The 13298-nt window shown below is 55.4% G+C and overlaps 1 protein-coding gene and 1 long non-coding RNA gene across 5 annotated transcripts; both read left to right on the top strand.

Moving 5' to 3' along the window:
- Positions 1–7670: 7670 nt before the first annotated feature.
- On the top strand, positions 7671–10113 carry LOC121111698. Its single transcript, XR_005863053.2, has 3 exons — positions 7671–8802; positions 9295–9383; positions 10066–10113. It is a non-coding gene; the product is annotated as an uncharacterized LOC121111698 (long non-coding RNA).
- A 15-nt stretch (positions 10114–10128) lies between these two features.
- On the top strand, positions 10129–12781 carry LOC121111697 (serine/arginine repetitive matrix protein 1-like). 4 transcript variants are annotated; one of them, XM_040707277.1, is made up of 5 exons: positions 10129–10737; positions 10838–10906; positions 11006–12490; positions 12591–12659; positions 12759–12781. In XM_040707277.1, the coding sequence occupies exons 1-3, from the start codon at positions 10155–10157 to the stop codon at positions 12169–12171; spliced, it is 1818 nt and encodes a 605-aa protein (XP_040563211.1). In that variant the 5' UTR covers positions 10129–10154; the 3' UTR covers positions 12172–12490; positions 12591–12659; positions 12759–12781. The 4 variants fall into 4 exon arrangements, with proteins under 4 accessions (XP_040563211.1, XP_040563213.1, XP_040563210.1 ...); XM_040707279.1 differs by having other exon boundaries at positions 10841–10906; positions 12594–12659; positions 12759–12780; XM_040707276.1 differs by having other exon boundaries at positions 12594–12659; positions 12759–12780.
- Positions 12782–13298: the final 517 nt, after the last annotated feature.

Genomic DNA, 13298 nt, shown 5'->3' with positions numbered 1-13298 from the left:
GCTCCACCGTGCACAACTCATGGAAGAGGCGCAGTGGAAGCAGCCCCGGGTGGTTCTCAGCCGCCTGGCACTACCACCCGGCTGTGTCTCCTGCCGGGTGGTGGACGAGCACCATCAGGACAGCACGAAGCCAGCCAAGCGCCCCGTGCCTCCTTTGCCACAAACATCACAGCTCATGGAAGAGGTGCGGCAGAAGCAGCCCCGGGTGGTTGTCACCCGCCTGGCACTGCCACCCGGTTTTGTCTCCTGCCGGGTGGCGGACACGCACCACTTCACAGCACCTGCTGGCAGCATCCCAGCCAACAACGGGAAGCTGCAGCCACGCAGGAAAGTCAAACGGCGTAAACACCGGCGCTCGGCAACACCGGCTTTGGACAGCACTGTGGCTGGCAGCAGCAAGGGAGTGGGCAGTGGCAACGACCCGGGCTCCTTGACAGCCCCCGCAGCGCCCAGGCACGAGGGGCTGTGTTCCAGGGGCACCATCACCGGCCCCATCCGTCCCCCTCCACAAATGAGCGGTCCTCCAAAGTCATCATTGGAGTGGGACGTGGTTGGGCTGTGAAATACTTGGACTGTAAACACGTCAAACTGTCAAAGTGTTGGGGTGGGAATTTCTGGGGGGTGGGAAATGGTTGGGGGGTGGGAAATGGTTGGGGGTGGGAAATGGTTGGGGGGTGGGAAATGGTTGGGGGTGGGAAATTTCTGGGGGTGGGAAATGGTTGGGGGGTGGGAAATGGTTGGGGGTGGGAAATTTCTGGGGGGTGGGAAGTGGTTGAGGTGGGAGACTGTTGGCATCAGCAATTATTTGACTGTGTAATTGTTGGCAGGAGAACTGGGGGAGGAGGTTAGCATTTTGTGGGGTGGGAAATTATTGGGGTGGGAATGTGGGGGGGGAAGTTCTTGTACTCTGAAAATGTCATGCTCTGAAACTATTGGAATTTGGGGGAGGGAATTATTGGGGTGTGATTTTGGGGGGGCTGGAAATGTTGTGGGTGGGAATTTGGGGGACTGAGAAAGTTGTGGTGGGTGGGGCACGGGGGGGATGAGAAACTGATTGGGGGGTGGGAAATTTTGGGTGGGATCTTAGGGGGTGGGGTCAGAAACGACTGTTAGGATGGGAAGAGGCTGGAAAATTGTCATTTGTCTTTTTCACTGCTTTCTGTGTTACATGATTAAATGTTTTGTGTTCACTCTGCTACACCTCTGCCTGCCTGCAGTCATTCATGCAGCACCAAAGCCCCCCCAGACCCCCGTGCCCACCACCTCCAGGGCAGCGCAGAGGGCAGTGACCCAGGGCCACCACCTCCGGCTCCATCCCTCCCCTTTAAAATCCCCTCCCCTCCTCGGTCAGCACTGCGTGGGAATGTAGGGATGGGAAAGGGTTGGGGTGGGAATTCTGGGGGAGCTGGGCAGCTCCGCCTGCAGAACAGGAGGCTCAGGGGGATCCCAGCAGCCACCGGTCCCTGCAGGGAGGTGCAGAGAGGATGGAGCCAGGCTGCACCCAGCGGTGCCCACACACTCCTTGGAAAGCACAATGCCACCTGGGGGAAGGAGAAAGCAGGAACAGGTCACGCAGGTGGCTATCGCCCAGCAGAACGCCAGCAGAAGGTCCGTCTGTTATCTGCTCCTTTTTCTGAGTCCTAACGTGGCCCAGACGATGCAGAAATATCAGTGGTTAGCAGCAGGACTCGGGGAAGGGTCAGTAGAAACGGTCAGGAGGACAGCTTTTTTTTTTTTTTTTTTCTGCTGCCCCTTCCCTCGGATTTCTGCTGCCCCTCTAGCTAGGATTGGAATGCTGCAGACCCACTGAATTTTCACTGCCCCTCTGGCTTGTCTTGCCTTTCTGCTGCCCCTCTGCTTGGCTTTCTGCTGCCCCTCGGTCTTTCTGCTGCCCCTCTGGATTTCTCCTTCCCCTCTGGCTTGGTTTGACATTCTGCTGCCACTCTGACTTGGCCTGGCTTTCTGCTGCCCCTCATGCTTGCCTTGGCTTTCTGCTGCCCCTCATGCTTGCCTTGGCTTTCTGCTGCCCCCCTGCTGTGGCAATACAAGAAAGCGTATGCTGGTGTCTGGTTTGGGGTTTTTTTCAGAGGCTGAAAAGTGGAGTGTGGGAATACAAGAAAGACTGTTCAGAGCAGCAGCTGTGGAGCAAGATAAACAGCATGAGAAATCAAGGCTGGGAACCAGGGACACCTCCAGAAGAAAAGAAAAACAAAGTCAAGTAAGCTGTATGATGGCTGCGTGATCAAGGCGTATGATGCCTTGATTGGAGGGAGAGTGCGTGGCCAGGAACGACTCATGGCTGTGATTGGATGGGCAGCTGCGTGCACCGTTCAGGAGTGTTTGTGGAATGTTTTGTTGACATGTAAAGGCAGGTGGAAAGTTAAAAGAGAATACTCCTGCATGTATGTAAGGGATGTTAGAACCCGCAAGAAACGATTTGCGTCGTTCCCATCTGAGTCCGTGCCGCATTGCCACAGCACAGGCTGGGGTCTTTTTTCATCCAGAGGGTGAAAAGCGAGGGCTGGTCATTTTAATTTCTTTGGAGGCTAAAAAGTGGTGGCCGGTTGGTTTGTATTTTCTTTTTACACCCAAAGGCAGGAGGCTGGTGGGACTTTTTTATTTCGGAGGCTGAAAAGTGGAGGCTCTTTTTTCTTTTTCTTTTTCTTCTTCTTTTTCTTTTTTTTCTTTCTTTTTTTCTTTTTTCTTTTTTTTCTTTTCTTTTTTTTTTTTTTTTGGTGTACAAAAAGCAAAGGCAAAAAATTTCAGTGGGCAAAAAGGAAAAAAAAAAGCTACACTTTCAGCTTCAAAATGGATATTGCTAATTACTTAACTTGTCCTCAAATTCTCTGTCGCTCAGGTCTTGCCTGTCCAGCACCAAAACCCAGTAGTCTTCCAACATACCGAGCCCGCTGATACCCTTGTCGTGGGATTTTGATTTGTAAAGGCGTTCTCACGCTGCTTAGGAGTGGGATGCCTAACTTGTCTTTAACTCAAGGCTCAGAGATATTCCAGATGCTCAGACAAGAGCTGCCACCTTGGTACCTCTACTTTCCTCCATCTACCAAATCCGTGACTATGAATGACTTCACCTATCTGCTGAGCATGCGCCAATGTACAAAGTTCATCTAAAGGACTAGTGATGAAGACCATCAGAGACCCCCGATGAAGTACCAAGACCCCCCGGAAAAAAACTATTAGTACTGATAAAGGACGCTAGATGGCAGCAGAGACCATGAAATAAAATACTCATGGTGTTCGTTCTACTGCAGAAACAACTTCCATTCCTACAGCGCACACGTGGGGAGTGCAGGGATGGAGTTGCACAGGTATGCGAGTGCACAAGGGTGTGCAAAGAGGTGGGGCTGCACAAGTGTGTGAGTGCATGTGGGAGTGCGTGCAAGGACAGGGTGGTACGTGTGTGTGCGTGCACATGAGGAAGGCAGGAATGGGGTTGCACACATTTGTGCGAGCGCAGGAGTGTGCAAAGGGGTGGAGTTGCACATGTGGCCGCTCTCTCTCTCTCACACACACACACACATTCTCCATGTATTTTTACCATCACACCTCCTTGCGGAGGACTTGTGGCATCTGAACAATAAATCAACAAAACATTGGCTCACTGTGGAGGTTCTCTGAAACGACACATTAAGAAACACTGGATTTGCTGCAGAAAGACTCCATTTTCCCTCTTGGGATAGATCGCATCTGACATTCAGCATCACTTCCAGTTTCACCAGAGCAAAGAAGCTCAGCTCTCCGTGACCACCGCGGGAAAGACAAATCAGAAGGGGAAGCTGTTGTTTCTTCATTCCCTTACGTCATTTGTGCTCCTCAAGACATGATTCATCTGTTACTCAACTTCCTTTCACTTCCATCCCGTCCACTACCACCCAGGGTGTTTTTTATCCTGATTCTCACTTGTCAGCTCTCTTCTGTTTTTCTTTGTGTCTAATTTGTATTGGTTCCCTCAAGTTTTCAGCCCTGCTGCACACAGCTCTACATCATCTCCCCCAGTGGCTCTCACCTGCAACTGAAAAGTCACTCCTTAACAAAAAATAAAACACATACTGTTGTTTCAGTTGTGGCAACTTACTTTCGTTTCCAGGAGAAATGAGCCTTCAAACACCTGCAAAGAGCTTATAAATAGTGCACTGTGCCACAGCCACACCATGTCCTGTACTTTCTTATACCACAGGCATCAGCACATCTTGCAGGAATATTTAACTCAAATACAAAATAATTCACAAAGTAACTTAAAGCAGCAGATAATTCAAACTCGAGTTTATGGTGGCCCATTAGTCTTGTTTGTAAAGAACCTACTGCCTCCATTCACAAAATACTCTCATAAAAAACTCCCTGTTGAATTGCTCATCATTTGGCATGCTCCTGCTCAGCACCAGAGCAGTGAAATTACAGTCCATTTCAGCAAGTGAGCATTCACTCACCATCACAATGGGCTAAACTTGCTGGGGGCTGTATTACCAGATGGCAAACCTCCAGCTCCACGTGCCAACCCTCTCTTGTTTACTTAGAGGTTACAAAGAAAACCAATTCATTTCCTGTCACATTTGGAATGCTTTGCTACAGAAAACATTCACAGAAGGGCCACAAAAATCCTGCTTTCTTCTTGGGAGGAGGACGACAATGTTAGTCGGAGCTCAGTGGGCATGGTTGGCACACCTGGGGAAGAGCATGTGCCACAAAAGCCTGAGCCACTGCAAGCATCCTGGCACCCATTCCTGGCAGTTGTATGAAACTCATGCATCACTGACGGATTGCCACCTCCACATGCCCGCTGGCAAGCACCACAGGCTCTGGGTTTGCTTTTCTGCCCCCACAGTTGGCATTAGGAGTCGATTTCCCAAGCTATGTCCTCACCCAACATCTCAAAAGCACAATTTATTCATTTCTCCTCTAGTATCAAAGGGAAAATTGTGAAGAAGTCCTTACACTACAGCCACGTCCCTGTAACACACTGTAAGTATAACACGTCGCTGGGGTGAGCAACAGTCCTTAGTTTTACTTTAGGAACTGCCTCCTTCTCACATGAAAGAAAGTCACAGAATCACAGCCTTGTTTGAATTGGAAAAGACCTTTAAAGGTCACCTAGTTCAACTCCCCTGCTGTGAACGCAGTCACCTACAGCGCCATCAGGAGCTCAGAGCCCCATCCATCCTGACCTTGGGTGTCTCCAGGGATGGGGCACCCACTGCCTCTCCAGGCAACCTGTGCCAGTGCCTCACTGCCCTTACTGCCAAACGCTTCTTTATATTTAACCTCATCTCCCCTCCACAGCGCCATGGACTGTCCAAAGGAGTCTAAAACTTTAGGCGGGCATTTCCCAAATAAATACTGCAGTTGCTCCTCGACAGAACAGAGTGTATACACCAAGCACACCTAGTTAATCAAGGGTCAGCAGTCATTTTCACAAGTTTTGCATTCATTCAGGCAAAGCAAGTAAGGGATGGGCACGTTTGCATTCACCTTTTGCTCAACACAGAGATGCGTGTGCGCAGCAAGCATGCTACGATCTGTGTCTGCGAGCGGCCATCAGCACACTGAAAGCTCAGGGCTCTGACGTGCATGCCAGGTACAGGCACCAGGCTTCAAGCTGAGCATCCCACGCTTTGGAAGGAAAACCAGGCCGCTGGGTGCAAGAACCAAATGTTTGTCATTTGTGGGTCACCTGAGAGTAGTTTTTTTGAACTGGAATGCGGTTTTAAATTAACTTTATATCCCGTGTTAGTTCACGCTGATTTCAGCAAATAAGAATTAGCATAAACTTGAGGGGCAGAAAATAAATATGTTACCGCTAGTCACTCATTCTGGTTCATTTATCTGCCGGATGCAAAAATTAAAAACACCTGCAACATGAAGCAGCCAAAGGTCATCTCTTGGTAGAACGCAGTTTGCATTCTCACTTAGTGCTAAGGACAAAGTTCCAGTGCAAGCGTACGAACCAGCAGCATCTCTCATTCCCACTACTTATAGGATGCAAGCCCCCCGCTGCAAAATCTCTTGCGGAAAGTAACCCGGTGCCTGTGCTTTTGCTCTGAAATGTCACCCTGCTGCTGGCAGGGGCAGCTCTGAGACGCAGTTTCAGTCCCTAGAAGGAGGTGTATCCCAATCACAGACGGGGCTGGAAGAGATCCAAAGAGCTCATCTAGTCATCCTTCTGAGCTGACCTACATGGTTCATCAGCTACAGTCAGTCTGGGACATATCGCTCTCACGCTAACACTGACGCCTGGCAAGGCAGCTTCATGCCTGCTGAATGCAGGGCCACCAACCTCCACATTCAGTACTAGACCAGGCTGCCCAGGGCCCCATCCAACCTGGCCTTCAACACCTCCAGGGATGGGGCATCCACAGCCTCCCTGGGCAGCTGTTCCAGCACCTCACCGCTCTCAGAGTAAAGAACTTCCCCCTGACATCCAACCTAAATCTTCCCTCCTTCCCATTTCCATTTGTCCTGCTGTTATCCACCCTTTCAAAGAGTTGACTCCCCTCCTGTTTGTAGGCTCCCTTTAGGTATGGAAAGGCTGCAACGAGGTCACCCCACAGCCTTCTCTTCTCCAGGCTGAACAAGCCCAGCTCCCTCAGCCTGTCTTCAATAGGGCAGGTGCTGCAGCCCTCTGATCATCTTTGTGGCCCTGCTCTGGACCCCCTCCAGCAGCCCTCTGTCTTTCTTGTACCGGGGGCCCCAGGCCTGGACGCGGCACTCCACATGGGATCTCACGAGGGCAGAGTAGAGAGGCACAATCACCTCCCTGTCCCTGCTGGCCACCCCTCTTCTGATGGACACCAGGAAAGCATTTGCTTTCCGAGCTGCAAGAGCACGCTGCTGGCTCATGTTCACTTTTTCATCCACCAGGACCCTCGGGTCCATCTCTGCAGGGCTGCTCTCAAGGACTGCTCCTTCCAGCCTGGGATTCCTCTGGCCCAAGTGCAGAAAGGCCTAAGTTTAGAAAGCATGGGAAAAGGTGGGGGAAAAAGGGGGGAAATGATGGAAAAGCAAGGGAAAAGAATAAAAAAAAAAAAAAAAAAAAGGAAAGCACGGGAAACGGTGGGAAGACACTGCTAGAGTTGGAAAAATAATGGTAGAAAGCGGCACTAAACAAAGAAAAACAGTACGTTGAGACGTTGACAGCACCCATCGCACAGGCAGCTGCACAGAACAGGGCTCCAGGAGCACTGACCGCTGCTGAGGCACTGCTGGGAAGGAACGGGGAGCTGCCTTTCATCCCGATGGAGAAAGTGCCAACGGAGAACCAGGAACGCCCAGCACAGATCCACCTGGAGCAGCAAAACCACCAGAGCTCCCCAACACAGAAATGCTTCCTTGGAAGCACGGCACAGCGCAGCTACTGCCTGTGCTGCGCTGCTGCACCCAAACATGGGCCCTGCTCTCCCTTCTCAAGCCATGGGCTGGGAGCTGCGTCCTTCCCAGGCAGCACAGCAACCGCTCAGCACATTTCAGACCGCTCCCCCAAACCATGGTCACATGGACCCTTACCTCCTGGCAGGGTCAGGGAAGGAGCACCCGGTGCCCTGTGCCCTGTGCCTGCACAGCACTGCACACAGCACTGTCATGGCGGCTCCCGGTGCTGCCGCACGGCATCCTGGGAGTGGTAGCTCCTGCGGGGCCTGCAGCTCCCAGCAGGCCCAGGCGAGGGCAGAGGGCAGCACTGCTGTCAGCCAGGAGCTCACCCAGAGAGCCCGACCCGGAGTCGGGCTGCGGGGAGAGATGAGCTCAGCTGGAGTGCTGACAGGCTGCCGGAGAGAGCGCGCTTTGGGTTGGGTTCCTCAGAGCTGAGGAGATGCAGCTTTGCGGCCTGCGGCACCTGCAGCAGCCATCCCCTGTGCCTTCCCCGTGCTCACAGAAAGGCCGGAGCCGGGAGTTACATGGCCGGGGGAGATGGAACACGGCAAGAACTGCTTTTCCTGTCCTGCAGCCGGGGATGCTCCCACCTGAGGGGTGCGTGGCTGCAAGAGGAAAGTCCCTGGGGAAGCACAGCTCGTTCCTCCCCTCTGACGGGGGCAGAAGGCGTGGGGCAGGAGAGGAAAGCAGAGTGCGTCTGCATTTTCCTCACAGCTCTTATTTCTTACAGTCTTCATTAAGCCTCGTTCAGCCGTGCTTCGGGTCTCTGTGATGTGCTGCCCGCTGCAAAACTTTCTCCTTCCCGTCAGACGAAACACTATGCGGGTGTTCTTTTTCCTTTTCCATTAATCTGTGAGACATCCCCAGCAGCTATTGAGGCTGACGTAAGACACCCTGGGAACTCTGCAGAACTGGGTGTTTTCTGGGATTTCTGGGAACTCTGCAGAACTGAAGAACCTCCAAAACAAATGGGCATTTCTGCACGGCAGAGGGAAATGAGTCATTTCAAGCTAAAACCTCCTGCCGTGCAGAAAGCCTGCAGGGGCGCGGTGGAACATCCTCATGGGCACTAAGAGCACTAAGGAGCGTGCCCTCCGCTCTGCTTTCCCGCAGAGATACAGGGATAAAAGCCTCAGTTCGTCCGAGCAACGACTGGCAGCAACTCCAGAAAATTCTCCAATCAAAAGCAATTCCTGGAGATGTACAGTGGAGTCCTTCAAAGTTAACGTGAGCTGACGCTGTGGCCTTTGGAGAAACAAGCTGCCTGAGGGGCTCCTTTAGACCACCTTTCGGGCACAGCACGAGAGCTTTTCTTCTACAAATCTATGCCCACCCCAAAACAAAGACTGACATAGAGTTGTGGTGCAGACATTGGACGCTGACCAGGAGGAGAAGAGCAGAAAGGGAGATGAGCGGACACAGGTAAGACAGAAAAGCAGAAATGGAGAGGAGCTGAAGAGGAGAGGAGAGAGTACGGGGATGGCAGAAATAGAGAAGAGGGGAAGAGAGGACACAGGTCAGGGAGAAGCGCAGAAGAGAAGAAGAGCAGAAGGGAGGAAGAGACGACAGAAGAGCAGAGAAGGAAAAGAGCAGTACAGTAGAAGAGCAGATAGTGGTCAGAACAGAAGAACAGTAGAGCATAAGATGTGCAAAGAGGATACAGTTAAGTCAGAAGAGCAGATGAGGAGAACAGGAGACGAGACAGGTAAGAAAGCAAAGCAGAAGAGGAGTACAGGCGCAGGAGAGGAGTGGTGAGGATACAAGGAGGAAAGAACAGCAGAAGAGCAGCGGAGGAGTGGCTGACACTAAGGGAGAAGAGCTGAAGGGCAGATGAGGAGAAGAGCAGAAAAGGGAAGCACAGAAGAGGGAAGAGCAGAAAAGACAGTGCTGTCTGTTCTGTCCTGGCCTCGCTAGCAGTGCCCCAAGATACATGCAAAGCCAGGAGAAAAAGTCCGTGATAGAAAGCCAGCGATGTTCTTCGAGGCACAAAGGACCATTTCACGGTAACAAGCTCGGCATGCGCTGCATGGGCACTGACTCATTCCTGCAGTGTTCTCAGCGAAAGCAGGGCCGTCCCACAGAAACCAGTCATTTTCACTCTTACCTGTCTAATTGGCCTACCATGGCTGCCACCACTTTCAAAAAGCGGTAATTAATGCCGGTGGTTTAAGATCTTAGCCATGGGCTGGATAGACATGATCTTGGGGGGTGAGGATTGGAAATCACTTGGCCGGGATATCCTTACTGGGAGGGGAAACCATCCCTGGGGTGAGAACTCACTGCAGGGGTGGCAAATCCCCACTGGCATGGGAGACCCTTGGGAAGGAAGAGCATTGGGCTGCAAAATGCCCATCGGGATGGCAACTGACCATTGGCATGGGAAACGACTGGGATGGGAAGGATGTTTGGGTATGAAGAATAACACCATCGCAAGCCTGGGGGGAAGGGGCTGACCCCAACGGTCACGGAGCTGCCGTTGGGGGAGGGGCTCCCCTAACTGCCACTCTCCAGCTGTCATGGCAGGTAAGGCAGCAGGCTCCCCCTGCTCCTGGGACCCCAGCGCCCCAGATCTCACCCCAGCAACCCAGATATCATCCAAGCGCCCCAGATCTCACCCCAGTGCCCCAGGTCCCACCCCTGTGTCCCGGATCTCACCCCAGCGCCCATTTTGGCCTCTGCCCACAGAGAGAATCCCTCGAGGAGCGCTGACGGTGCCTCTGACACCCGACGCCATTTTTGCTGAAGCGACTGTGCCGCCACCGGACCCCGCCTGGATGCAGCCCACCATCCGCGGACCGAGGCCGGTACCACCCCAACCCCTCCCTGTCCCCACTGCCACCTACCTGGTGCCCCAGGCCTCTGTCTGGCCTGGGGTGCCAGGCATCCAGGGGCAGGTAGTGCAGCTCCCGCCTGGGGGGCTGCTCCTACCTAGGGCTCAGCTGTTACCAGTGGTGCAGCTCCCACCTGGGGGGCTGCACCAAGCTGTGGCTCCTCCCTGTGTCCCTGTCCACCGCTGGGCACATCCCCTGGTGGCAGGGACGCCGCTGCCCCAGCAGCCGATGGGGCTGGGGCCTGGGGCCGTGTTCCATGCACAGCCCCGGCAGCCCGCAGGCACCTGCCTGCTGCAGGCCCCCGGCCGCCCCGGCCCCCCGCCAGTTCTTTTTCAGGTGCCTCCACGCCACGGACAGGTCTACCCCATGCCCTGCAACTTGCCCGGCAGCTGGGAGCTGCCTATGGAGCCCTTTGCAGACGTCGTGGAGCTCACGGAGGACCAGGGGAACCCGACGCCCACCACCACGTGCCTCCATATTGATACATCTCCGCCCACCCGCAGTGCCACCACTTTGGAACCTGGCGGTGAGTTTAGGGGTCTGCAGAGCTGGAGGGTGGGTATCTCTACTAAGCGAGTAGGCGAATCCTGGCATTGCCCCTGTGCGGATTTTCGTGCTTTTCCCAGCAGTGATGACCAGCTCAGATGTGCCGGATGACGTCACGGACATTCAGGGGCTGCTTTCTTGGGCCAACGGTGAGTCTGGGGGCTGCAGAGCTAGCAGGTGGGTGCCTGCACAGAGTGGGTGTGGGAAGGCTGTCATCGCCATTTTGGGGGATGTTCTTGCTTTTTCAGATGTGGCCAGTGCTGCTGAGGTCTCCCACGAGAACCCCAGCAGCCCAGGCTCCCCTCCCTTCATCGCTGAGCTCCCTGACAACCCCAGGGAAAGCAAAGAGCTCAGCACGGAGCCACAGGCTGCCACTGGGATCCCCACCGACCCCTTCTGGGGACTTCCACCATCCCCTGGGCTCCTGCCTGAGATGCAGCGTGGGTTGTCGCTGCTGCCCCCCGTCGTGCCACCAGCAAGTCGCCAGCTCAGTCCACGGCTGACTCCCCTGGTTGCCACCACGCCTCCCCCACCCCGTACCGCACAGCCCATTGAGGAGGTGCAGCAAAGGCAGCCCCCGGTGGTTCAGATCCGCTCGCCACTGTCACCGGGCTCTGTCCCCTGCCGGGTGGCGGACAAGAAGCACAGGGACAGCACCAAGCAGGCCAAGCGCCCTGCGCCTGCCGGCATCCCCAAGAAACAGGACACCTCCAGGCAAGAGCAGTCCATCAGCAGTGCCCCAGCCAAGAAGGGGAAGCTGCCGCCACGCAAGGAGAGAAAAGGCCGCAAACACCCACACCAAGTGAAGCCGGCTGGGGCCCGAACAGGAGCCAGCAGCAGCAGCGGGCAAGCAGGCACTGCCAGCGAGCTGCGCAGACACTTGCTGGAATCCATCCAGGCCGTGCACCCGCTGGGGCAGAGGGTGACTGCGGTGGGGCCGGTGCACCAGCCACCCTCTGTGCAGCCCCAACCCACAGCCAGCGCTGTGCCTGCTGGCCCCCAGCCCCAACGCGGCAGCACGGACAAGGCAGTGCCGGCACCACCAGGCACCACGGTGCAAGTGGAGGACACTGCCAAGAAGACGGCGCCAAGCTGCCTGCGCCCGTCCCCACGGAGGAGCTCACCGCTGCGGAGGGACCCACCATCACAGCAGCACAGGCAGCAGCCTCGGCCACGGCGCTCCGTGGACTTTGTGCCCTGTGTGGGGCCCCGAGCGGGTGGCCGTGCGGCACACACAGCACTGGAGGAGTCGCTGCCCATCACACCCGAGCAGCGGCCCGAGCGGGAGCGCATGAAGAAGCTGGCCCAGGAGGAGCGGGAGCGGGCAGCCCACCAGATGAAGATCGGCCCCGTGCAGTTCCTGGTGCAGCGGGCGATAGACATGGCCATAGCCGACAAGTACGGCTATCCGTAACCCTGCGCTCCTCGCCGGCCCCCGCAGCACCAGGCAGCAGCGGCAGCGTCCCAGGGGCACCACCAGCAGCCCCTTCCCTCCCGTCCAGAACTGAGCAGTCCTCCACACTGGAGTGGGATGGGACGTTGTTGGACTGTGAACTTGACGACTGAAAACCTTTTGGGATGAGACTTTTGGGGGGTTTTATGCCTATGGAGCCCTTTGGTGACGCTCATGGAGGTGCTCATGGAGGACCAGGGGCACCCTGCACCCACCATCAGACGTCCCCATACCAGAACAGCTCCACTTGCCTGCACCGTCACGACTCTGGAACCGGACGGTGAGCTAGGGGGCTGCAGAGCTGGCGGGTGGCTGTCTGCACTAGGTGAGTAGGCAAAAGCTGGCTTTGCCCCTCCGGGGGATTTCTGTGCTCTTCCTAGCAGTGATGACCAGCTTGGACGTGTTGGATGGTACTGTGGACACTGAGGGTCTGCTCACCTGGATCAACGGTGAGATTGAGGGCCGCGGAGCTGGTGGGTGGGGGTCTGCACAGAGTGGGTGTGGGAAGGCTGTTGTCTCTGCTTGGGGGGATGTTCGTGCTTTTTCAGAGGTGGCGGGTGCTGTCGAGGTTTCCCCAGGAGAACCAAGACGGTTCCAAAGTCAAAGAGGAATACCTGAAGAGTGACGTGCCTCAGGACGAGCTGCTGGGGGAACTGGACAGCCAGGAAAGAGAAGAACTCGTTGCATGGATCAACGCAGCCACGCAGCCACAAAGCCCCGATGTCCCCAGCAGCGGGACCCCCACCGACCCATTCTCTGAGCTGCTGCCCTGCAGGCCTTTGCTGCTGCCTGCTGTCGCACCACCGGAACTGCCCCTGCCGACCCCTCTGGCTGCTCCTGCGCCTCCTTCGCTCCACCGTGCACAACTCATGGAAGAGGCGCAGTGGAAGCAGCCCCGGGTGGTTCTCAGCCGCCTGGCACTACCACCCGGCTGTGTCTCCTGCCGGGTGGTGGACGAGCACCATCAGGACAGCACGAAGCCAGCCAAGCGCCCCGTGCCTCCTTTGCCACAAACATCACAGCTCATGGAAGAGGTGCGGCAGAAGCAGCCCCGGGTGGTTGTCACCCGCCTGGCACTGCCACCCGGT

The sequence above is a fragment of the Gallus gallus genome, chromosome 11 (assembly GCF_016699485.2).
Source record: "Gallus gallus isolate bGalGal1 chromosome 11, bGalGal1.mat.broiler.GRCg7b, whole genome shotgun sequence".
In the NCBI taxonomy this organism is placed as follows: domain Eukaryota; kingdom Metazoa; phylum Chordata; class Aves; order Galliformes; family Phasianidae; genus Gallus; species Gallus gallus.
Note: the sequence above shows the minus strand (reverse complement) of the source record. Positions and strands in the feature narration are given on the sequence as shown.

Excerpts from the sequence above, each read along its gene's own strand:
- LOC121111697 (XM_040707277.1), top strand. The coding sequence starts at position 10,155 with ATGCAGCCCACCATCCGCGGACCGAGGCCGGTACCACCCCAACCCCTC. Across the intron at positions 10,738-10,837 it reads CACCACTTTGGAACCTGGCG|CAGTGATGACCAGCTCAGAT; the intron begins GTGAGTTTAGGG and ends TGCTTTTCCCAG. Across the intron at positions 10,907-11,005 it reads GCTGCTTTCTTGGGCCAACG|ATGTGGCCAGTGCTGCTGAG; the intron begins GTGAGTCTGGGG and ends TTGCTTTTTCAG.